Here is a 25,923-nt window from a genome sequence, read left to right as displayed (position 1 = left end):
GAACTGAATTACTTGAAACACTGACTTTTTATTTGTATGCTGTAGTACTTGCTAGCTGTACAGTTGCTTCTTTTATCATTGCCCAAATTTCTTTTTGAACTTTTACTGTATTATCAGGCTTCTAAAAAAGCTGTGCTGCATTTTTGACCTTACCTATTCAGCATGTTACCCTCAACAAAGTGAGTATTCAGCAAGAAACAGGACCCTATGCAATGTTTCAGTTGACCTTTAACTGAGTGATAAGCTAACACTAGCTGTATTTTTAGATACTTTTTATTTGTTACTATACAATAAATGCTTACTTAAGAGCTGCAAACTTCGTATTTCTGTTGTTTTCGTTACTGGATGAGAAGCAGATCACATGCCAGTTATGGGCACCAACCAGAATGTAAATTGGAGATCTATGTTTTTAAATGTGTTTTTTTTCAATATCAATAAAAAGTGACATTACTGTATTACTACCTTACCTCAGAAACATTTTTTGTCAATGTTAAGAGAAGTATTCCCAGATAACACAGAAACATCTTCAATTTATTGTGTTTTACAGAATTATTCATATTTCCTTGGCATGAAAAATCACACAAAGAAATGACATTTCCAATTAAATGAAATAAATGGATTTCTTGAAAAAAGAAAAAGTAATGCTACAAATAGCAATCAAACAAAAGCTAAAAAAAAAAAAATAATCACAAGTACTTAAAAAATTAATAATGAAGGAAGTAAGCTAAGCAGCCAGTGGTGGCCAAGTTCTGTGAAACAAACTCTGGAGGAATTCATAGTTTGCTCTTCATATTAATGAAAGGTAAAGTTTTAACGGCTTAAGGAATCTAATTTTACTCTCCTTCACTGTAGGACATCACTCTTGAAACTATTATTGCACACTTCAATTGCTATTTTAAATAAGCCCTTTGATAATTACATTTTAAAACTTTACTACCTTCCACAACAAAAAACCTATTTAAATATTTGAGAGGGTTAAAAACAAATTATGCCCCCTACTGTTTCCACTTCATTAGTACTCCTCAGTCTTTTCCAATTTGAAGTATAGCCTTGAAAATTCCTTTTCACTTCCAAGCTTCTTTTCCATGTGTTTTTCCATACCAGCACCCACAGTGGCATCAACTAGCAACAATGGGTCACACATAACTACAGCTCCTGTACATTGTTTCTTAGGGCTAGCCATTCAGCAACTCACTTTTCTCTATGGAAAAGTTGCTCAAAATCCCTATTTGATTGTTTTGTTTTGTCTCCTTATATAGCAGCTGATTATCAAGCTCTACCAAAGCTCTAGACAATTTGATAGCATTCACAAATGAAAGCATTGTGAATGGTAGCTGCCATACATTCTTACAAACAAGAGTGCTCCCAAATAACACTGAAAGTTTAATGTGAACATCTTATATCAGTACTAAGGCATAAATAAGAAATTAGCTTTAGAAAAGCACAAAGTTATCGTTTCATACATATGCCTACTTAAAGCACATGAGAATAAGGCAAGTCTTAGCAATGGAAATAAAAAAGCACAGAAAAGTATCAAAGAGAACATCAAATAAGACAAGTAGAAACCTCTTACTGGTTCTTTCAGGCCTTTGAACAATCCTAGTCTTCTTATTCTGAATTCCACTTTCATGAAGTGCCTTAAACCAGTCTCTCAATCTGTTTGCCACCTCCCTGAATTCCAGGTCACTGCACACTGAAAAACAAAATGCGGAGCTGTTTAATATTTTTCTCCTGGGTGTGGAACAGAACTTTTCAAACTATGCTAAAAAAAAGTAAAATATATAAAATAATATAAACATATATGTTCCACAGTTTTCTTCAATTCATAAAGTTCAGTTTCATTACTTAGGTTTGCCTTCAAAACCTAATTAAGGTCCTCAGAAATAAATGCCTGATGTGTAAAGCAATTATGGAATTATATATATCTACAAATTAAAAACATCCTTTGCAAACTACTATGAACAGTTCTAGCACAGATATTTTCACATCTTACTGTAGAAGAGGCTGTATGGCGGACTCTTTCATGACAGTCTTTTGGAGTTTCATTTCTATGTTCATTAAGGCAATAGTAATGAAAGCCCTACCAGAACAAGTCGGAAATGTGATTTAGGCAGATAATGCAGGAACACCCAGTTTGCTTTCCTATGCTGAAGCATGAAAAGAGGCAATACGGTTGACAGAGAAAGTGCTTCAAGTGTGTCCTGAAAGCTTATTTCATTGAATGTAGTTTTACAAGCCAACATTCTTACTGCAAACAAGCAACCGTACAGCCGCTTGGTGACAGAAAGGATGGCTTCTTTGACCAGCAACAGCAAAGGTAGAAAAAGCACGCAAGACCAAAGAGACCATCTGTAGCACCAAGAGCAGCAGATTAGCAGCAGACTGGCTGAAGTGTTGTACAGTGCTGGTAATTAGTAGTGAAGCCAGCAGCAGAAGCAGGTAGGAGATGTGCAGTGAGGAGCCCTATTCACCTTCACTATCAAGCTGCTGGAGAAGACAAAAAAAAGGTGTGCTTGGAGCAAGCAGTAATCCCTTCCAGAACTCTGTTTTCCTACTTCATGTGTTTGAGAGAAGCTGGGAGACGACAAGAGAAATAACAGAATCTGGAAGATGACAAAAGCAGGAAAGGCACTGGATATATGCTTCCCTAGGTAACAAAATACCTTCCACTGCCCTTGAAAACAGTTACCACTTCCAAATCAGGATTGTTTTCCAGGTCTACCAGTAACTGACTAAGCTACCATGTGAAGAGCTCATACCTAAGTTAGCAGAGCTTCACAGTGATGCTCTTGAAAATAAATCTCTAGTTAGCTTACTTTTCCTTTATTATGTAGCAATCCATAATATTTGGTGACATAGCCTTCAGCATACTTTATTAAATTGAATACTGTGAAATACCTGTTTGTATTTTAGAGTAAGATTGAAACATGTCATTATGCCAACAACTATCAATGCTGTACAACAGCAGGCATCTAAGCATTTGTTTATTCATTCTTTGCTGAAGTCTCTCTTGAGACTTTGATTCTCTCCATTCAAGACTTAGGTGCAAACTATACATACATTTGCATATATTATGAACTGACATTTTAATAAAACTTGTATTGTGCTTTGCTTTTGTGTAACGGAACAAATTTTTTTCTGATAATTTGATATGGAACCGGGGAAAATTTTTTTTTAAATGAGATATGGGCATGTACGCTCAAAAATGGCATATTGCAACAACTAGATGAAAACGGTCTCCTGAGCCAAGACTACACAACATAATGCAAACTTGTGGGATTTTTACCATTTGCTACAATGACACCTTCCTTTACCAATCCTTGCACCAGCTGACAGGTCAGCATAAAGAACCAGGTATTAACTTGGGACAGCCTGCTGCTCTTCAATTCCCCTCCCATTTCAGGTGAAATAGAATAATATTTTTCCCTTCTCTAACTAACCCCACTTGGTTTAAGAGAAAGACTTTTAGAATAGAATCATAGGGTATAGAGCACAGCACAATCATTAGGGGTACCTGACCTGCCATCTAGCTGCTTTGATTTATCTACCATGCACAATACTGTGTAATACCACCACAGGTCCCAGAAATAACATAGCTACATTAATGTGGTGCACTGACCTGGCTATTTTCATCTACCTCTAACTTGTCCATATGCAGTGCTACTCTGATTAACCTCTGATGCTGAGGTGATCTACTCAAAAGCCAGCACATAAGCTCATTTCCAGGCACAGACATACACATATAACCATATATATATGTATGTGTGTGTGTATATATATATATTTAAAGGGAGAGAATGAGGAAGTGCCAGCTACAAGTAAAAGCTTAGCTTGAATAACACTAACAGAAGGATGCACATGGCAGCTGCATGATGGAGAGACTGTATGAATTCCTCCTTTCTGTAGAAGCAGCCAAATAGACACACTGAAGTGGATCATCTCCTAAGCTCATTAAGGTGTAAAAAAGCCCTAAGAAAAGGAGATAGTGCCTCTTTAGCTATTAGGTATAAGAATAAAATAGAGCTTGCTGTTTCAGCATCTGGTACTAGCCACTATCATGCACAATATGACACAAAATGACGTTTTCTGTGTTCCTGTAAATTGCATTCCTTTCAAAATGGAAGGAACATATGGCACATTTTGGGCTTCAGACACATCCCATATCAGATCTCAGATTAGGGGCATTCTTCCAACTTCAACTTCTTATAACCCTTTTCCCAAACTTTGCTTGACAATTTAAATTATGGGTTGTATCTCAAAACAACGAATGAGAAAATTGTAATAATTTTTGTTCATTTTAATGATTTCGATAACTTTATTATGGGAATAGATCATCTTCAAAAATCTAGGCAATGCAAACCAAACTGATTCAAACTGTCATTTTCCTATTTTATACCCTGTAGCTACTGAAGTGCTGGAGTCAGCTCTCAAACATGGCAGGTAATGACATTTACTGTATTATTAATTTAAATGCACAGTGAATTTTTGGTTCATGACATTTCTAATATGTCAAGTAAAAGTAGATGTCTTCTATATGGGAAATACACACGAGATGCAGCAGAACTACACTAATCCACACAATAATTTACATGGACAAATTGTGTTTTCAGCAAGGATTTAAAGCATGGGTTTATAACAATGTCTCATGTTTCAAATTTGAGTATCACAGTTTTTTATCAAAGAACATTTAGATCATTTACTAGTATCTCAGAAAAAGATTTAAATGGTAGAACCAGACAGCAAATTAGAATTCTTGCCATGAAACTTTCTATCAATCATTTCATTTCCACAGGATGCTTAAAATATGTTAAAATTTTGAGTTGGTTAAATAACAACTAATCATGCAATCTAATTTTGACTGCTGGAAAGTAAAACACATTGAATTTTTTTTTTGTTCCGACCCCCCCACCACCCTTTTTTTTCCTTCTCTCTTTTGGAATTTTCTATTGAGAAATTTAAGTTTCAGATTTCAGTATACTTGTTATTTTCCAGAATGCTTTTCAAGATCTAGCTATCCTAGCATTAAAATAGTAGAATAAGAAGAAACAAAAAATAATTAAGAATGTATTTTTCATTTTATGGTTCTTGTTAAGTGGTTTTGGTTGGGACTACTTAAAGTTAATTCCTTATCATCTGATTTCGGTATTCGTTCACTTCTATGGTTACTCTTGTATATGGTCCTCTCTAAATATTGTTACATTATATTGTCTGAAGCATTTAAGAAACATAATGGAATCTGACAAAAATAATTCAGTTTTTTATGTTGTGATTACTGGTGAAAAAAGCTAATACTATCCTGACATGAGAATTAAAATACTTATTAAAAAAGAGAGAGACCTTAGTAGAACATGATATTTCATATTGGAAAATGACAAAGCAGAGAACAGATTTACATAAGAATGTAAGAACATAAGGTATTAGTAGTGGCAAATAGCTCCTTAAAGTAGTAAAGCTATTTCTATAGTTAGAGATTTGCATTTGAGTACCTTTGGGCCAAGACCTCCCATTTCCTAAATTATTAGGTACAAGGTGCTTGGACTACTTAAATCATGACAGTGGCAGGAAAGCTGCACTCATTACCAAATCAGGTAACACAGAGAAGCAGAGGACTAGTGGCTTGACAGAGGAATGTTCTCAAAGGAAAAAACTTAATCTTTTGACAGTTCCCAAAGGCAAATCGGGTAGTAAAACCCCAGTTTGGTCCTATCTCATACAGACGTTTGCCAAAACTTGACAGACAAGAACCACCGGATACACTTCTTTCTTCACACACAATGGTGCTTGCACTATATTTTATATAGGTAGCAATTCATGTGGCATCTAGAAAGTCAACTTCTTAACATTAAATTTGCATAAGATTTTCTTCATTAAAATTATATATTTATATGAATAGAAAGATCTAAAATGATAGTATTTTCAGGCTTGGGGCTAAACATTAATATATTTACTGCTTCAAATGTTGTACTTGTAAATATACTATGATTGATATTTCAAAGATAATCCAAATAAATTTAATTAGCATTAACACAGTACATGAAACAGTCCACCTTGCATGAACCTGCTTCCATGTTCAGTTACAAACACATAACCAGAGATTGTGTATTAGCTTTTTTGCATGTTCTTACATTAGGAAAATAATCTGGAAGCCGCTCTACAGCTGTCATATGTATGCATAGCAAATTGCAAAACTGAATATAACTCTAATGTTATATGGCAGAAACCATATTTTACAAATTTCCATTAAAGTGGTTTTGTATGGTATGCATGAATAGCTAAAAGCAAATTCCAGGACAATTCAAGATCAATGTTATTCTTGAACAACTTTTTGTACAATTGTGCTTTACAACTATGGTTCAAATTTATTCATAAGAATAGGGGCTACCATAACCTAATACATCATGAATACTGCTTGGCTTAATGTTGATTCAAAGCTTAACATTTTTTTTATTTGGATCAGTCTGATCAGACTACTCACCACCCCGCAACAATTTTAAGTGGCACATCAAGCAGTCACTTGCAAGTTATGAAAACAGCACAATTTCTGGCTTGCAGGGCAAGTACCATACTTAGGTAGAGTCTAGGGGGACATTTTGCCTTAGGAACTTATATATGTAGTGCAACCTCCAAATAGACTATTGAATAATAATAAATATGGCCTAAAATTATCTATGTTTCTCTATCAACCTGCTGAACAGAGCTGTCTCAAGTCTTATCACCTTGCAAAAAGTCCAATTTTTACAAAATCTCTTTTCAGGAAGAAAATATTTTTGGTGATAAAAGAAAAAAATTGGGGGAAAGTAAGTCCAGAAAGTAGCACAAGACCTTTGGGGAGGTGGTGATGGGCCTGTCAGCTTTAATGTTAAGCAAGGTTAAATGAGACATGGGGATGATTCACTGTTTTGAGGCTTTTGGATAAACTCTTCTTTCCTTTTCTTGCCCTTCGTGAAAACATCCTGTGCTTTCTGCTTGTCCTCTGAATTTGCTATGCTTCCTGCCCCGGAAAAGGAAGAGGCTGATGTCTGGATAACATGCAGCCACTGTAAGAAGTAGGTGTGGGAGAGGATGTAGCAGCTTTCTGTTCTCATTCCTGTCCCTGTCTCAGGTACACACAGATTACTGTTTCAGGAAAGTAGCTGTCACCGGCACTACTTCTGGTTCACTACCTTATCTCTTCCACGGGAGTAGCAGAGACATCTCGAGAGAAACCATGGGATGGGCAATTCAGGACAGGATCCTGCTCCTGCTGCAGCCTGCCGCCCCAGTCTCTCTCTCCTTTCACCAATACCTTGAACTGCACTTGTACACCAGTAGACTGATCACAGCACAATGGTGTTACATTGTGCATCAGCCTAGGGTAAGATTATTTACTCTATAAAACATTTTACAATTTCAGTGAACCAGAGAGCAGGTAATACAATTCATGTCTCAAATGATTTGAAAATTATTTTGAAATTAAAATATCCTCTGCTTAAACTTTAAAAAGTAGGAAGCATCCAACTTTCATAGCACAAAAGAAAGAAAAGACGATAAAACAAAATATACAAAGTTCAGATTACTTAACAGCCAATTTATTATCAAAAGAATACGTGTGATAAATATGTTACTGTCTTATTTAAGAAGCACAGAGCAAGTAGAGTTGATCAGAAGTTAGACAAACCTACCTCCATTTTTTCATAGGTTTTTAGTTACTAAAATAATTTATGAAAAAATACATACTTAGAGGATAGTCAGCAATGACTTCATTGTACCTGAGTCACTATGGTCAGGCAATTTTTTGGTAACAAGTGATATTTCTGCCCCCACAAAATATGAGTATAGACTAATTGCTCACATTCAGTCCAGCAAAAATAGAATGCTGCATATATAAAAGTAATGCTAAAAATGCACTGATTTTTGCCACATATATCAGTGCTCATGAACATATACGATTAAAATTGCTGGAAACTAATAGAATTTGTTAGGTTATTCAAAGAATAAAAACTGGTGCTGCTTAGTATTTGTTATCAGCTCTTTGACCATTTCGATATCAAATCAGTACACAGATACCATATTACTTCTTAATATAATATTGTATTACTATGGAATCTTTACTTACTTTTTGTTTCATAATAAAGTCATATTTCTATTCTGTGGCCAAAATTACTAAGGCAGTATTTGTACATTCTGAATAAACTGAGGGCCTCAGACTAGAGAAAGAATCCTATTTCATGTTCCATGTATCGAGTCAGCCACACATACACAGACAAACTGAAGATTCTTATCAAGTGGGTTATTAAAAAAGTAAAAAATCCTTTCTAACATCTTCCACATATTAGATACAATTTTGAATATCAAATAACTTCAACTATATGGAAGTTTTTCCTAAAAGCACTTATCACATTTCAGATTTTTGTTCCTGTTTTGACATGTAAAATGTAAAGAAGTAGTAAAATAACCTTTAAAGTAGCAAAATAAACAATTTAATTCCCACTCACACAGAAACTTATCAATGTTTTGTTCAACTTTCCAAGAACATTCAGATGAACACAGAACAGATATAAAAGAGTCCAGTCTAAAAAGTAGCTTTCAGAAACTAGTAAGAAGCAGAGAACAACATTCAGACATTATCACAGTTACAAACACAATTTTTTTTCAGAGGAGCTGGGCTGCACAACGTAACCCTGAGTTATGCTTAAGTAAAATCACTAAGTCACAAAAAAAATCAGGTATATTTACTGAAAATGTCTACATCTGGCTTTGTTTCTGATCTGTATACTGTCTCAGTACAGTTCCTGCCTCAGCATTCCACCTTAAGTCACATGGATTTATGCGAATAAACCTTGTATTCTGTAACAAGAGAGGATCAGCCTAACACTCCATTCACTAGAACGCTATTTGCCATTGAAACATGCTTGCTCAGGGTTATGCTATATGATGAAAAGTTATATTAATTTATGGGTTGATGCATGCTAGAATATGCTTAGGGACTTTTCATCCTGGTGATCAGCTTCTAAAGATACATGCTGCTGAAATTATTGTACGCATTGCTCTGTACTGATTTAAAACAGGCCAAGATGAGTTAATTCAGATCTATTTAGACTATTATTTCACCTGATAGACTGGGAGATGAATCTTTTATGGTGAAAGACAGACAGTAAAGGTTGTAGAAGGTTAGACAGTAATCAAAAAATGCATATTAAATCACATGAATTCACTCAGGAACCTCCCAACAAGTACTTCTGTTTTTATCTAATGCCAATGCAAGGCATTCCTGCTATTACAATCAATTCTAGTAGCCATTAAGAGAATTTGTATAGGGTGAAATCCAGTCACTAGCTCAAAGGTTACTGGAGTCTCCTGTCATGAATTAATAAAAACTGACGGTCTTTTAAAACCAACGTATATGGCTATGTAAAAAAATGAAAGGATCTGAAAACTTACAGGTACCCAATCTAGAAATATCTTTATAATAAATATTACTTTAATGTTAGGTGGAACCAACTGTTCAATTTGTTTTCACATACAGTAAATGTTACAATTTGTGTTGGCATTTGAATATAATTTACTGATTGGAAGTAGAATATTTGAAAATGCTAATCAGTATGTGTTCTTTCAGTGCCTTTCAACTCAAGTTAATTGATGAAGAAGTAAAAATAGTGCTACTCAAAGCTATAAAGACATGTGGAACATATTTTGGGACTAGCATAATGGATTGTATTCCCTAATGTATTTAAACCAGTCTTTGGTTTCTGACATAACAGAATATAGGTTATTTTAACAGTATATACTTTTTACATAAACACATAGAGCCATATATGCAAAATTATCTGTAGTTTAACAAGTGTAACTCATTACCATATTCATATAATAAGCACATTGAGATACTGTTGCATTAAGGAGTAGCTTTCGTTAAGTGAAGGGTCAAAAGGTGATTTATTAAAAAAAAAAACCCAGCGATAAACACACCCCACACTATGTACCATCTCACAGTAATATATGTGACCATGAGGCTGTAGATAGAACCTGAGTCTCTGTTCACTTCAGGAAGAGATACTTTCCCCTACTTTTTCAGCAACAGATCTCAGTTCAATATTCAATTCTAAGAGCACAAGGCCTGACAATTATGAAGGAAGCCATACAAACATAAAGAAATTATTAGCACACTGTTTAACAGTAATTTAAGTGTAGAACTCACCCATTGATCTGTCTGCTTTTGTGCCCCACAGCCAGAATATTCCTGAAGTCTGTATATAACATAACATAATATGACACTTTCATTCCCGAATCTACTAATGGCCAGTGTTGTGGTTTAACCCTAGCCAGCAACTTAAGCACCATGCAGCCACTCTATCACTCTCCTCCTCAACTGGATGGGGAAGAGAAAATATAAGAAAAGGGTCGTGGGTCGAGATAAGGGCAGGAAGAGATCACTCACCAACTACCATCACGGGCAAAACAGACTCGACTTGTGGAAAATTAACTTAATTTATTACCAATCAGATCACAGTAGGATAATGAGAAATAAAACCAAATCTTAAAACACCTTCCCACCAGCCGTCCCTTCTTCCTGGGCTTAACTTTGCTCCAAATTTTCTCTACCTCCTCCCCCACCAGCGGTGCAGGGGAACAGGGAATGGGGGTTGTGGTCAGTTCATCACATGGTGTCTCTGCTGCTCCTTCCTCCTCAGGGGGAGGACTCATCACACTCTTCCCCTGCTCCAGCATGGGGTCCCACCCATGGGAGACAGTCCTCCATGAACTGCTCCAACGTGGGTCCTTCCCATGGGCTGCAGTTCTTTACGAACTGCTCTAGCGTGGGTCCCTTCCACAGGCTGTAGTTCTTCAGGCACAGACTGCTCCAGCGTGGGTCCCCACAGGGTCACAAGTCCTACCAGAAATTCCCCGCGGGCTGCAGGGGAATCTCTGCTCCGGCGCCTGGAGCATCTCCTCCCCCTCCTTCTTCACTGACCTGGGGGTCTGCAGGGCTGTTTCTCTCACATATTCTGACTCCTCTCTCTGGCTGCAGTTTCTGTGCCACAACAACTTTTTTCCCATCTTAAATATGTGATCCCAGAGGCACTACCACTGTCACTGCTGGGCTCGGCCGTGGCCAGCAGCAGGTCCAACTTGGAGCCAGCTGGTGTTGGCTTTACCGGGTATGGGGGAAGCTTCTAGCAGCTTCTCACAGAAGCCACTCCTGTAGCCCCTCCCTGCTATTGAAACCTTGCCACGCAAACCCAGTACACCAGTTAGCCTGAAAACTATGGTTTACTGACGATATGGCCAGTGGGATTAAGTTGCAGGAGCAAGATTAAGGCTTTGTTTCAGTGAGATATGAAGTACCTTGCCCTGCCAGAAGGCACACGATGTGGTACTCTGCTATCACAACATGTGGTTGTGCTTGCCACACAACGCTATCATATGTTTCAAGATACAGACCCCCGACAACCAGAACTGCAGAAGATCATCCCCAGCACATACAATCAGAGAGAACTATATTAATAAATTCATGTATATAATAAAATAACCAAGAAGTAAATATACAGAGAGCATATGGACAATCTGAAGACCAGGGCACACATCAATGACCTCCTACAGCAAACTAGGAATTAATCCATGTGAGATGGGTAACTTAACAATCAGTGTATGCTAAAGCAATACTTCTGATCATTCCAACTTTTTCTATGTGTTGGAACCACTGCACATGATCATAGAATCACAGAATTATTTATGTTGGAAGGGAACTCCAGAACTCTTACCCTCTGCTAAAAGCAGGTCTAATTACATCAGATTGCTCATGGCAGTTTCCAGTCATTCATGTCCTGTGATCATCGTGCCATTCACATGAAAGTTCCTCACTATATGAAAGACCACCCCCCTTTAAAAGGTACAATATACTACTGTAGGGGTCGGCGTTCGGAAGATCTCGCGTTGTCACGGAAAGTTAGAGGGTTAGTCGCAGCCTTGTGATGTACCTGTAACCCCACCTCCCCTTGTTAGTATAAAAGGAATTAACTGCGCAATAAAAGCCGGAAGTTGGCGCTCACACTGTGTGTGTTATCTGTCTCTTTCCCTGGTCCGGGCCGACCAGTGATCTAAGCGTGGCACCTTGATATGTAGCGAATGCTACATAGTGGTGACCCCGACGTGATCGGTTGCCATGGCGACGATGGAACTTGCGCAAGTGATTAAGGTGTTGAAAGGGTTGGCTAATGAGGTGGGTGCCCGAGGAACGATTAGGAGGGGCCCCACGGGCGAATGCATCCAATGGGTGCTGCGCCGGGGAGGGATGAGTTCTCCCACAGAAGTTTTTAGTCCCCCACATTGGGGAGTGGTTCGGGAGATGTTGCTTCAGTCGGCGCTCGAGGGTGAGCACGGCGCTGCGGAACGATTAGGAGCTTGGGACATGGTGGAGGGGGTAGTTAAGGTGGGACAAAAGGCTAGGGAGTGCAGGTCGGCGGCGCGAGCTATCCTGTTTGCGGATGAAGCGCCGGTTCGAAAACAACGGGGGATAGTGCCCCCAGAGACAGTGGGACAAGATCAGACGGAGTGGGTGGTTGTGGAGCGGGGCTCGCGGAGCGGTTCCTCTCTGACTGATAGCGTGGACTCAGAGGGTGCGGCAGAGATAGGGGTTTTTCCGGTGGAGACGGTACCTCCGAGACTGGATGGGCCCTCTCTGCGGCGGGCATGGGAGGTGTTACGGCAGGATCTTCTGAAGGAGTTGCGGGACTGCCTCCTGGACTGGGTTCCCGGCGGGGATGTTAAGGGGGATTTGTACCGTCAGGTGAAGGAATGGGAGGAAAGAACGCCCCCGGAGGGGGAGCTCAGGAAGCTGAGAGAGTTAAAAACTGTAGTAGCGGGGGAACCACCCCCCGGCGAGGGAAACCAGGCGCCCTTGCCGGGAGAGCAGGCGGAGTTTCTGCCTGCCGAGCCTATGCAGGTTGACTCTGTGCCTGCCGAGCCTCTGCCTGCGCAGGCTGCGCCAGTGCCTGCGGCGGCCGAGCCTTTGCCTGTGCAGGCTGAGTTTTTGCCTGTGGCGGCCGAGCCTCTGCCTGCGCAGGCTGCGCCAGTGCCTGCGGCGGCTGAGCCTTTGCTTGTGGCGGCCGAGCCTCTGCCTGCGCAGGCTGCGCCAGTGCCTGCGGCGGGTGAGCCTTTGCCTGTGGCGGCCGAGCCTCTGCCTGCGCAGGCTGCGCCAGTGCCTGCGCGGGCCGGGCCTTTGCCTGCGGCGGTCGGGCCCGTGCCTGTGCGGGCTGAGCCTTTGCCTGTGGTGGCTGAGCCTTTGCCTGCGGCGGTCGGGCCCGTGCCTGTGGTGGCTGGACCTTTGCCTGCGCGGGCCGGGCCTCTGCCTGTGGTGGCCGAGCCGTTGCCTGTGCGGGCCGGGCCTACTGAGCCTGTGCTGGCTGCGCCTTTGCCTGCGGGGCCTGGCCCTGTTGTGCCTATTCTTGCTGCGCCATCAACTGCGCCGTCTGCCGCTCCTGGGCCGGAACGGGTTAATCCTTCGGCTGGGCCCTTCCGAAACTGGCGCGCGGTACCAGCAGCTATAGACTCCGATTATTCCGATGAGGTGAGGATGGATAGTGCGATACGGCGGTCATCAAGAAGCGCGCCACAGAGACAGGCAAGGGAGGGACAGGACACCTTACAGAGGCATTGGAGGGGAGTAAAAAAAAAAAAAAAAAAAAAAAAAAAAAAAAAGGGGAGAGAGGGGGAGAGAGAGAGGCGTTTCACTGGAAAGTCCTTGAGAACTTAAAGAATGCTGTGAGTCAGTGCGGAATCCACTTACTGATAAAGCCAGTAAGTGTATGTAGAACTTGCTTTAGGTAAAAAGTGTGTTAAGCATACTTTGATTAAACATAGCATGAGCGAGGGTATGCCTGTGTACAGACACCTGAAGGGCTCCTGAAATGGGTTCCTAGTCGTATGATTCGTCCTGCCTTAACCTCGTAGTGTTTGAGTTTTCTTACAGATTGCTGTTATCCTGTCCTGGCTTATGACACCTTGGGTATCCGGATGACATCCCTCTCAGAGTCCATCAATACGTGCCTTTATGGGATCCGACTGTCGGAACTCGCAGCCAGGAATCTAGGTGCCTCGGACATTAAGCCTTAACATCAACACACCAACGATAAGCCTTATAGAGTAATAGAAGTAACTCTTTCCAAGTCTTAACTTTCAATCTACCTCTTGTGTGAATTTCTATAAAGGAGCTTTTTGCTCTGCAGGGTAAATGGGACATTTACGGGTGTTTAAGATAGAGTGTTTTTAAGTAGTTGTAGAGATATGTTTCTACTCATGGCACTTTATATAGTTATTTCTTTGTGTGGAATTGTTCATAACAATAGAAGCCAACTCGTCATGGGGAGGGGAGAGATGTAGGGGTCGGCGTTCGGAAGATCTCGCGTTGTCACGGAAAGTTAGAGGGTTAGTCGCAGCCTTGTGATGTACCTGTAACCCCACCTCCCCTTGTTAGTATAAAAGGAATTAACTGCGCAATAAAAGCCGGAAGTTGGCGCTCACACTGTGTGTGTTATCTGTCTCTTTCCCTGGTCCGGGCCGACCAGTGATCTAAGCGTGGCACCTTGATATGTAGCGAATGCTACATACTACTATCTTGTTACTCTATACTGTCTTCCCCGAAAAGTACAAGAGCGTTTTCTCATGCTGTAACTTGAGGACTGCAACCATCTGTCCAGGATTGCTAGACATCCAGAAACTTGGCTACCGCAGCAATTCCAACTCAACTGTGAGAAGGACTATTTAGAGCAGTCCACACCTGATGCTTATGTAGTTTAATGCCCTTTCAATGCATTACCTACCATTCATGTACTACTGTATGGTTGCACAGTAAATCTTATGCATCTGAGATGCACTGAGTAACTGCACATCCAGCACATGCACTTATATGTGTTTCTTTTCCAGGGGCCCCTGTGTGAAAATATGGTAACCCTAATACTGTCATTAGAATTCAGTGCTGCCTTTGAAGACAGTATCTATTAAAGTAAACTGGAATGTTTTATAAAGCATACCTATTCAGCGTCAGTACTCTGCAGAGCTGCCACTCTGCATAAGGTTTATGAATTTAGTCCTGAGGAACTGATTGCTTGAACTGAAAATTCCTGGCTCCAGACTAAGGGCTAGTGCTCATTTAGCTAACTCTAAATGTCTAAGAACACCAGAACTAAAATTGTATGCAAATGGCCTTACAATTCCTGCAGTATACAGCAGCATTTCTACCTCTGTATCATCTCTGACACAAATGGGAAGAATAACACATGGTAAAAAGAAATGTGGTCGCAAAAACCAACAAATTTGGCAGAATGACAAAAAGCCCTTCAAACTTGTAGCTAAAGGATGGGACAGTCATTTCAGTCATCTTTTTACAGTCCCATATGTATAATCGGAACTTTAAAAAAAAAAAAAGTCTGTAAATTGAAAAACTTCATATGTATATTTCTATTTTTATAAGCTCATGAAGTTTATTAGCCATCTGTTACCTCTAGGGCCAAAGATTTTAGGAAGATACCTTGAAAGTAACAAATAAAAGCATTCTGATTTCCTTACTATTTAACTAAACATAATGAATTTTCTACTTCAGTTAGTCTATGTTATGAGATAATTAATACAAATGCTGCAGATACCATATCAGGGAACTGCAGCTGCTTATTCTTACTGCCTCAAATTAATGTTTCATACAGACATTCTGCTCATGATTAATGTTTCATAAAATTTAAAATTATTTCAATTAAATTACATTTTCATAAAATAAATCTGATCTTTTTGTGTCCTCACAGTTTTAAAGACTTCACATTTAAATATAATGACCACTTCTGAGTGCAGGAAAAACAGTAGTAACCACAATATACAGAATTTATGTGCTAAAATACTATTTTTAACTTAAACTATGTAAACTTATTAAAACATTGCAAATAAATAAGACCATAGTAATTCTTTAATCTGTCAGAAGTATCATGGACCTATTGTGGAATTTGTTAATTTATTTTCTGGAGGACAGTCAATATATATGGCTTCCTTTGCTAACTGCTGCTAACCTTTAGTGTTGGTTATCATTTCTCATCATGCTCTGTTATTCGGAACTATTAATTTCTGAGGATGAAAATGATGTTATTAATCTGTAAATTGCATACTTATGAAGCTAGAATAGTCAGCAAAAAAAGTTAGATAGCAAGGAGACGGTCCATGGTAATGTGCTATATTCTAAGATCTTTTCATCCCCAAATATTTTTATATATGCACTTGAAGCCAGTATTTCACATAATAGAAGATACAGAAAGCATCAAATAGGGACAGAACAGCAATTTTCTTAGTGGTTTCCAGCCAACCATACCCAAAGGTGAGGTAGTTTCCTGAATTCAGTTTCAAGGATTCAAGATTGACAGGGTCCCGCAAAGACTTTTTTTGTATTTGACATAAAACCTCTTGAAACCTAGTAGACAAGGATGAAAAACCATTTCATAATGCTCTTTATAAAGAAAACTTAGATATATATATATTATTTCAATATTTCAAATTAGACATTTTCTGAAATCAGAAATGTTCTGTGCTGATAAGAGGCTTCAAAGGTCTACCACACCAGGTAACTCTGTGCACAGAACCTGGAAGGGACTGACACATCTTTCTGTTGTGAGAGAAAATTACCATTGTGCCTTGGTAGGACTGTCTACTGGTTTGCACCTTTTCTCTTGCAGGGAAGGACAGCAGAATAGAACATTGGGCTGAACAATCACCGACTACTAGAAATCAACTAAACTCTGTCCTGCAAGTGTCTGGCATAAAGGAATTTTACATCACACTGGATCCCACTAAAGTCTGACAGATTTAAGGCTGGCATTGCAGCACTTTTCTTCTTTTTGTATTTAGATTATGATCTGATGCTTTAAACCAATTTGTACTTACCCTAACCATTTGCTTGTGTCCTTGCTGAATGCTCAATTACTAACATTGCTCTTAATCACTTAAAATTGCACAGTAAAGAGCACAGTTGCCTGTAGACCTCTCAGTGAGGACTGAGAGGGTGGAATCACTCCAATTTAGCTAATTATTTGTGTCTTTCCTAAAGTGGGGCCATCAGAGGTAGACAAGCTCTTTCTCTACTACTGAAGGAAACTATGGCAGTCAATCCATTAAACCAGTGGACCCAGTCCCCCAGCACAAGAATCACATCCACTGAGATGCAAACTCTACTACACTGTACCACCACCTCATTGAAATCACAACTCTAGTTAACTAAATGTAATCTGCAGCTGTGTCTCCACACAAATTCACTAATCATAAGTTGAAGGAGAAATTAAGAAAGTAATGATTTAAAAAAAGACATGAATAGGGTACAAATATCTGAAATGTTTACATGTGCATACATGAAATATATTAGCAAAGTGTAATTATGTTTTGCTAGTCTATGCACTGAACACCAAATGGATTGTTCATGAATGTCTGATATAGATCAGAGAATTTTTATGAGATGTATATGAATATTCACAGAGATAAGAATTTATTTAGCCTTGGTAATTTTTGACACGGTTATTGCCTATACATCTTTTAAATCCCCAAATCCTGCATTACCAACAGTGACCCTCAGTGACTCTAGTGAATTACAATTATTATTTTTGGAGAGGAAGGGGAAACATGTTCAAAGTGCTGTTTTATAAATAAGAAGGATATGAGAAGCATGCACTGGTGTGGCATGTGGGTGTGTGAAAATGTTGGAGGGTACAGTGTCTGACAGGATACCATTGGGAGACTTTGCAAGTTAAAGGACTATAAATCTGCTACTTTTTCATTCATATAGTCTGCAGGAAGAAGTCCATGGAGAAAACTATTCCCAGAGGTACATCTGAAAGCGGAACAGCTGCTCCACCTCAGCAGAGAGTTTGGCAATGAACTGAGTGTGGAAAACCAAGGACAAGAGCCAAGGAGCAAATCAATGAGCTACATTATTTGACAGTGCAAATATACCCTTATGTGCTTTCCTATATTCCTTCACCCCAAGTCTATGGCCCAGAAATGGAGACCATGTCACGTTCGGTATAAGAAGAAATGGCTCCACAGTTAAGTTAATGGTCACTGAACTATCCTGCAAGGGATGACAATGTTCAGAAAAGATATACATTTTGGGTGATCTCTACATTTAAGGGACAGATTAACACCTTTCTTCAGGGGAGATATTGAATGGCAATACTGAAGATGAACTGGCTATCCTAATAAACTGCTTCATCATAAAGCAGTTATTAAATAAATATGTATAGATTTACCCTTAGTAAACCTTTCAACTTTCTACAGGAGAAGAGAAAAATAAGTCTTCCAGAGGTTGGCACCCTTCTTTCAAAGTAAAATTCTCAAGACAGATTGATGAAAAAGCAAAAAATTTCCACCAAGAAAGCTTTCCTTTTTTTCATAAAAATATTCAGTTTTTTCAACCTGTTCTACTGACTGAGGTACTGAGGTAATACAGATTTTGTCTGAACAGACTGGATTCTAACCCCAGGGTTGCTGTATTCCCATTACAGATTAGGGTCCATGCATGTAGACACAATACAGATATCCAGTTGAACCTAGCAACAGCATGCGATTTTTGGAAAGCTTAAACTATGCTTTTCTGCTCTAACATATCCTGTCAGTGAGCAAAAAAATAGAAAGTTCTTCATCTATATAGCCTTTCCATTTAAATTGAACAAAGACTACAAGGGAAGAAATAGAAGACATTTGCCATTTGACCAGCTGCCTTGAATAACTCTCCTAAACTCTTTAAAAGACCTTTTGTTAAACACAGTGATAAAAAGTTGCCACCTGAGACACCAAAAATAGAAACTAAGTTATCTGAATTGGCAACAGAAGACTACTTATAAGTTTAACAAAATCAAAGCACTCAGTGAAGTTAATGTGCAGGGCCATCAGACACTTGGTAGCTTTTGTCACTTGCAATAACACAAAATACAATGTTGAGGAAATCCAGAGATATAACACTGCCACTTACGATTTCAGAAATCTATAAATTTTCTCTGGAAGAATTGGTGGCATTTCTTTTGTTAAGATGAATGTTTGGTCTCCAAATGGCTCAGTGCATTCTTCTGCTATCTATACACCTCCTATGGCATCTAGGAAACGTATGGTATTCCTTGTTCAGTAGCTGAACAAGAAGTATGGTATGCATTACAGTTTGAGCCTGTCAGAGAGGAAAATCAGGCTTCAATCAAAAAATCTGCAAAAGGAAGAAAAACTAAGGAAAGGACTGTAAAACTGCAAGTGAATGTACTCCATTAACCTCCTTTGCAGGGAAAACAAGCTTACTAGACAGGAAAAGGAGACAGAAGAAAATTTTGACTACAGCAAATGCAGAAAAACAGTAACATCTCATCATTAAGGATGACAATTCAGTGGCTGCAGAGCCATGCGTGAGGATGGCTGCTTATGGTCAGACCAAACTCTGTCTATGTCTTGTCTCCAAGAGCAGCTATTCACAAGTGCTGTGGAAAGAGCGGTATTTCTGTGGTATTCCTTCTCCTCCTGCTTGATCCATGGCTCAGAGATGTCTTGAGTTCACAGAATTTAAATGGGTAAAGTAATGCAGAACCTGATCATTTCTGACTATCTGCAGATTTCATGTCTCAAGGAAATACAGACTTTATTTTTATGAAAGGACAAGGAGAGAAAATCTGCTTGATCAAGATCCTCCTGAAATCTATTCACTATCTATTTGTTAACCCATAAGGGTAAACTTACAAAGCACAAGCTGCAAACCCTATTAAGAAATCACGCTGTAGCCAACACAACAGGACAATGATAAAATTCTGTATCACTCTTTATGAGACAATACTGTTTACCTGAGCCAGGTAAACAGGCAGTGTTTCCAGCCATTTTCTTTTTGTAAAATGGACATGGCCTATAAATACTGGAACCAACTTCTCAAAACTTAGCCCCTGACAAGACACAGTCTGTGTGGGTTATGGAAGAATGTAAGAGTGACAGTGGTATGTCAGAACAAAGGCTCATCTAGCTCAGTACTCAGTCTCCAAGAATGGGAAAAAGTGGATGCATAGTGAAGCAAATAACAGAACAAGTATTTGCCTGGTCTCCAATCACCTGTGCACAAGGGAATTCTAAAGCCAGCTATGAAGCTATGAATCTATACAGTTAGTAAAACTAATCTGATTCCTCTCTCGGTGGCCTCAACCCAAGGCATGTGTAATAAGAAAAAATCCACAAATTTTAAAACAAAATTTCAGGTCACGCTTATAGACATAAAACTAGAAACAAAAGTAAAAATACACCAAATACAAAATACAATGCTAGTTTAACATTAACCAGCTGTTCTTAAGTCCCAAAAACATGTCCAAGTCTTCACTGAGACATCCAACTTTCTAACTGTCTCAGCTCTGAGAGATATCAGTGTTATCTGTACAGCCATCAGCTCATCTGGTGCAAACCACAGATAAGAAAGGGACCCAGGTCCAAAGAAAACCATCAAGTCATCTTCATATGTTTGCAATCCTCATATAAGATGGGTGTATTACAGAGGATCTTTAATACTCAGAGTAAACTGAGGTGCTCTGTGACATTAAACAACTCCAGATCCAAACCAAGCACCATAAGGTATCATAACATATTTTAGGAAATGCCTCTTTTCAAGCTGCAGTCTATCTGCGTGGGATTGCAGCCTACTTGCAGGCAGTCTATCTGTGTGGCTATTTTCAAGTACAAAAGTTTCTGGAAGGAGCTGCTTACAGCAGGCACAAATCAGCACCATTTGTACACAGAACAGAACAAAGCTAATATTGCTAACAAAGACCGCTATATCTTTAAGCAAACTTCTTATGACATTAGGGTGTGTTGAGGATCTTGGTGTATTTTCTGACATTTAGAGAAATTCTCATCATATTGCAATCACTAGTAAAATTATTACTGATTTCAGTACAGCCAGAATTTCATTCCCACTTTGGTGCTGTCTAGACCAACTACTTGGTCCTTTGAAGAGGAAGGGAATGCTAGCACTGATAGACAGAAATCTTGGTGGTTGTTTAAACAATTTTGTTGACATTTTTCACAATTAAAAGTGACATTTTGTAAGTTACAGTCCATTGAAAGAAAATAAAAAATGTAACTGTTTTGCTTAAAGAAATAAGATATTTTTTGAAAAAAAATCTATACAATAAAATGTATTGTATTGTAGACAAAATCTATACAATAAGAATGTACATTGCTTTTCCATATGGTCATTAAGGACCTTTCAAGACAAACAGAGTATGGACAATTAGAGATGCCAGGCAGTAATCTATTCAGTTATAATTTTGCTTGTTAATCATAAAGCATGAAAGGTATTTGAACTAACTAGATGTGCTGATTATCAGCACCACTGCCTACAGCTGAAAAGAACTGTCAAATGTCATCAACCATGAACATCTTCACCACTGCATCTGAGACTTCGAAACAACTATTACCCCTCATTATGGCATCACTGTTCTGTACTGTTTGCAAAATTCATGAAATTGTTTAAACTGCCAGTGACATCAGTACTTGGTCAGAAAGAGTCTGAAAATAATGCATCAGTAGCTGAGGCTTTAAAAGTAAAAAACCCAAAACCAGTATTTAATTATTTTAAGAAGTAATCAAATGTCTGCTGATAATGGTTTTGAAGCTATCCTAGCAAGAGCAGTAAGAAATATTTACAGCGTGAAATTATGTGAACTTTTCACATAGACTCCTCTGTTCTCTGTCAAAAGATTTTTAACATAATTTTCTAGTTATTATTCAGACAGAGCTGTATTTTATGTTATTGAACTTCAGTTTCATGCATGTTTCTCTTATGCCCTTCGTGGGCCGTGCTCTTAAAAGTATTTTGTCTTTCTGAAAACACATCCTTAACTACAGAGAAACATGCAGAAATATATCACCGTGATATCTGAAGTCTGGTGGTCACACAAAAGTAGTAAAAATGATACTCTCGGGTCTTCCTTCAACAATGATCACCATTAAGATCCACATGGCACTATAGAGTCCTGAGAAACTATTATATACTACTGGGCCAGCTGGGTCACTAGGCTATTCAGGTAAGTTCTTAAAAATACAGGCACTGACAGTCACACGTGAAACAACTGTGGTCACAAAACATGTGTTTTTTTCTATCACTGTGCTGAGCTCAGAATGATGTTGCTTTCTTGTCTGCATGGCTCATTGCCTTGGTTTCAAGATGCTGATATTGCACCTCAATGACTTGCAGACTACAGCATACTCCTGTTCAGCAAAGTGAAGCTGAGGCACAGCAAACGTGTACAGACAGAGATTACTGGATTCAATAGCAGGTACCATCACCATGAAAATTTACTTGCAGAGTCACTGGTCCAAGTTTAAGAGTTTCTCTATAGCTCTTATGTCATTGAAGAAACAGAAATCCTGGTTCCATTCAGTGGGAATTTTGTCAGTGATTTTAGTAAGGCCAGTTTTCCCTTCAATGAATATGAAAAACCTCATTACTCTATTGCACAAAACCCACCCTTCCTCCCAGCTTGGCAGTTGTAATGTGAAGGCTATAGTCTGTCTATTGCCTGAATACTTGAGCGGACTTGGCATTTTATTCAGTTGTTGCTGTCTGTATGTATTACAAATGGACGTCGTCAACATATGTTTCTACTTTAAAAGCCAAGATTGCTATTATTTCTTAATATGCAAGCTACTTAATATTGAAAAATGCTGGTTTAGTCTCATTTTATATTGAGTTCCTGTTTTACCAACAAAAAAAAAAATTTCTATGGCTGCTCATGGACTAGTAAGAGGAATATTTATGAGGATAATTATGAGGAAGGACAAATATAACATAATCCTATAACATACTGTACACAATGCAGAGTACCTTTGTCATAATTTAAAATTAATCCTGAAAGACTAATTTGTGGTTTTCTTGTTTTAAGTAGGACTGCATGTAGTAAGTACTTTGAAAAGGTCATTAAGTATAGAGAATAACTTTATTTAAAATAATACTATACAGTAATTACTGAATTATAGTATTAGATCAGCAGGAAATTGCTTTAAGTCATATTTGACGACTAAAATGTGACCACTGTGGAGCTTTTTTGATTTAACATCTGTGCAAACTTGACTTATAAGCTTGGTTGTTTCCTATAATGTTAACACATTTGCAAGTTTGGGGTTTGGGTGTTGTGGTGGTTTTTTTTTAACAGTTCCTACTATACCCCCCAGAATACAAATCCAAAATGGATTAAGGATTTGCTTTTAATCGCAGCCAGGGACAGAGGCCCTATACCTGCTCCTCTGGCTCAGACCAGCCCTTAGCACATGTGGCAGAACAGGCTATGAGTGTTCCTGTTCCTTTTCAATGGAAAATCTAATTAGTTTACATGTATTGATACTTTGTGTTTAAATCTTATTAAAGGTATCTGACTTTGTGCAGAACCAGTTGAAGAGCACAGCATTCATTCTGTTGGCTCAGCCCCGACAGCAGCAGCAGAGAGCACATGCATTCAAAGCATCACCACTAATTCTGCAGTGATTATAGGACTGCACTGTATGCAAAAAGGTTATAGCCACTTCTAAGCTTTTGCCACAGTTGACTAAAGACGTGTTAAAAAGTCAAAGACAGCTGAAAGTGTTGTCTATTGATAATCATACACAGGTAAATGAAAAATGAGACTCTAAGAAGACTACATAAATTTGTTGCAGGACATGATGTAGCATGGCCAGCAGTTGCCATTATGGTAATTTAGTTTAACTTTCTGTGTAAAAAAATTCAGTACAACTTCAACTAGTAGTTTCTGAAATTAGCCAGTAACCTGAGCTGTGGAAAGATTTCTATTTAAAAAAATTACATTGAACCCTACCGTTTCCAAGTTGATACAAGAAGTTACAATCAGAACAGACAGCCCACCAAACCCAAAGGCATTTCATTTGCAATTTAAAATGGTATCGTAACATCATTGTTTAAGCCTCAGAACATAAAAATAAAACAGAAAAAAAACATTAAAGCTTTAAACTTTACAAGAAACTGATTTTCTGTACAGGCTGAGAAGAAAAAAAATATTTAAAAACCACAGAACAGAATTTGTTTTTATTATCTTCCAGACACTAGAAAGTAAATTTGTGAATTTCGCTGTTGATGCCTCAAGACATGTTATACTATATTTTGGGCAAATCTATTAAACAATAAAGTAAGTGGACAGATTCATAAATAGAATCATAACTTTGCAATCAGATGAAAATAATGCCTACTGACTTAGAATAAAATAGAACAGACTATTTCAGTTGGAAGGGACCTACAATGATCATCTAGTCCAGCTGCCTGACCAATTCAGGGCTGACCAAAAGCTAAAGCAAATTATTAAAGGCATTGTCCACCTCTCTAGGAAGCCTGTTCCAGTGTTTGACCACCCTCTCGGTAAAGAAATGCTTCTTAACGTCCAGTTTAAACCTCCCCTGGTGCAGCTTTGAACCATTCCCACGCGCCCTATCACTGGATACCAGGGAGAAGAGATCAGCACCTCCCTCTCCACGTCCCCTCCTCAGGAAGCTGTAGAGAGCAATGAGGTCGCCCCTCAGCCTCCTTTTCTCCAAACTAGACAAGCCCAAAGCCCTTAGCTGCTCCTCATAGGACATGCCTTCCACCCCTTTCACCATCTTTGTTGCCCTCCTCTGGACACATGCAAGGACCTTCACATCCTTCTCAAATTGTGGGGTCCAGAGCTGCTCATAGTATTCAAGGTGAGGCTGTACCAACGCTGAACACAGTGGGATAATCACCTCTTCAGACTGGCTGGTTATCCTGTGTTTGATGCCCCCCAGGATGGGGTTTGCCCTCTTGGCTGCCAGGGCACACTGCTGACTCATTGAGCCTGCTGTCGACCAGCACTCCCAGATCCCTTTCTGCAGGGCTGCTCTACAGCCACTCCTCTCCCCTTTTTCACTTGTGCCCCGCATTACTACATAATACTGTTTCTTTCAATATGAGTCAGCATGGGGGAGCTGGGTCCAAATAATAGCACTTTACAATGCCTGGTCCATTAAACTAAAAAATGCTCCCCCTACCACCATGACATTGCTGTATAAAATATCTGACATAAGTAAATAGCTTACTAAAATAAAATAAATGAATACTGAATGCCTAGTCACTGCTTTAAGCCCAAATATGTCAGAGACTTAGAAAGGTATCTTAGTAGGAATTATTAAACAAGGAAACAGAACCATGACATTTTCAAAAGACATTGACATCGATCACCTGTGAAGATGTAGGCACCAGCTCCTTTGATTATTCAGTCACTCAACAGTGATGATAATCACAAGAAATTTCCTGAGGATATAGACAGTGATAACGGTCCACGGGGGAGCAATTCACACAAACTCTTCAATACTTCTCTGTAAGGTGCTCAACTAGGTACATTAGGTATGTAGATTTTATTTGTTTCTCATTTACCACACACAAAAAAATAGGTAAGCTCTTCAGCAGAAGTTAGGTTGAATCTAAACATAAAAAACCAGGGAGTTCCTCTCTTCTCTTCTTTCTACACGAGGATGCCAGGCACCTGCCTGGTGGGCACAAAACTGCACTCCCGAGCCAAAGGCATAGTTAAAGAATCATCACCTCCTTGCTATTCACATTTTCTTTTTTTACCTTTCTCCCCCTTCTAAGCTGTTTCTTTCTTTAGTCCCTCACATTCTGAAGTGTCAAGAGCTAATGAGCCACACTTCTTTTTGTATTTTCTTTTACAACATGCAATACAGGTGTCTCATTTAATCACTTTGGTCTTGAGAAGTTTTCTGTGAAATTAAATGCTTGTCACTTTGCACATATTTCTGTATCAAAACACCTTTTACAATTATATTGTTACTAAGTACATTTTCTTCTGGAGCAAAATAAGATGCAAATTTTTTTGGAAAAATATTAAAACGTAAAACTTTTTTTACAGAAAGGTAAGAAGCAAGCAA

The 25,923-nt window shown here is 38.9% G+C and overlaps 1 protein-coding gene across 1 annotated transcript in view; it reads right to left on the bottom strand.

The window, feature by feature from the left end:
* SPOCK3 (SPARC (osteonectin), cwcv and kazal like domains proteoglycan 3) overlaps positions 1 to 25,923 on the bottom strand; it is a 231,752-nt gene that overhangs the window by 21,476 nt on the left and 184,353 nt on the right. Inside the window, exon 7 of the mRNA XM_075028940.1 lies at positions 1,574 to 1,693. Coding sequence (XP_074885041.1) covers positions 1,574 to 1,693 — 120 coding nt within the window. The remainder of the gene's footprint in view (positions 1 to 1,573; positions 1,694 to 25,923) is intronic.

This window comes from Buteo buteo, chromosome 1 (assembly GCF_964188355.1).
Source record: "Buteo buteo chromosome 1, bButBut1.hap1.1, whole genome shotgun sequence".
In the NCBI taxonomy this organism is placed as follows: Eukaryota; Metazoa; Chordata; class Aves; order Accipitriformes; family Accipitridae; genus Buteo; species Buteo buteo.
Note: the sequence above shows the minus strand (reverse complement) of the source record. Positions and strands in the feature narration are given on the sequence as shown.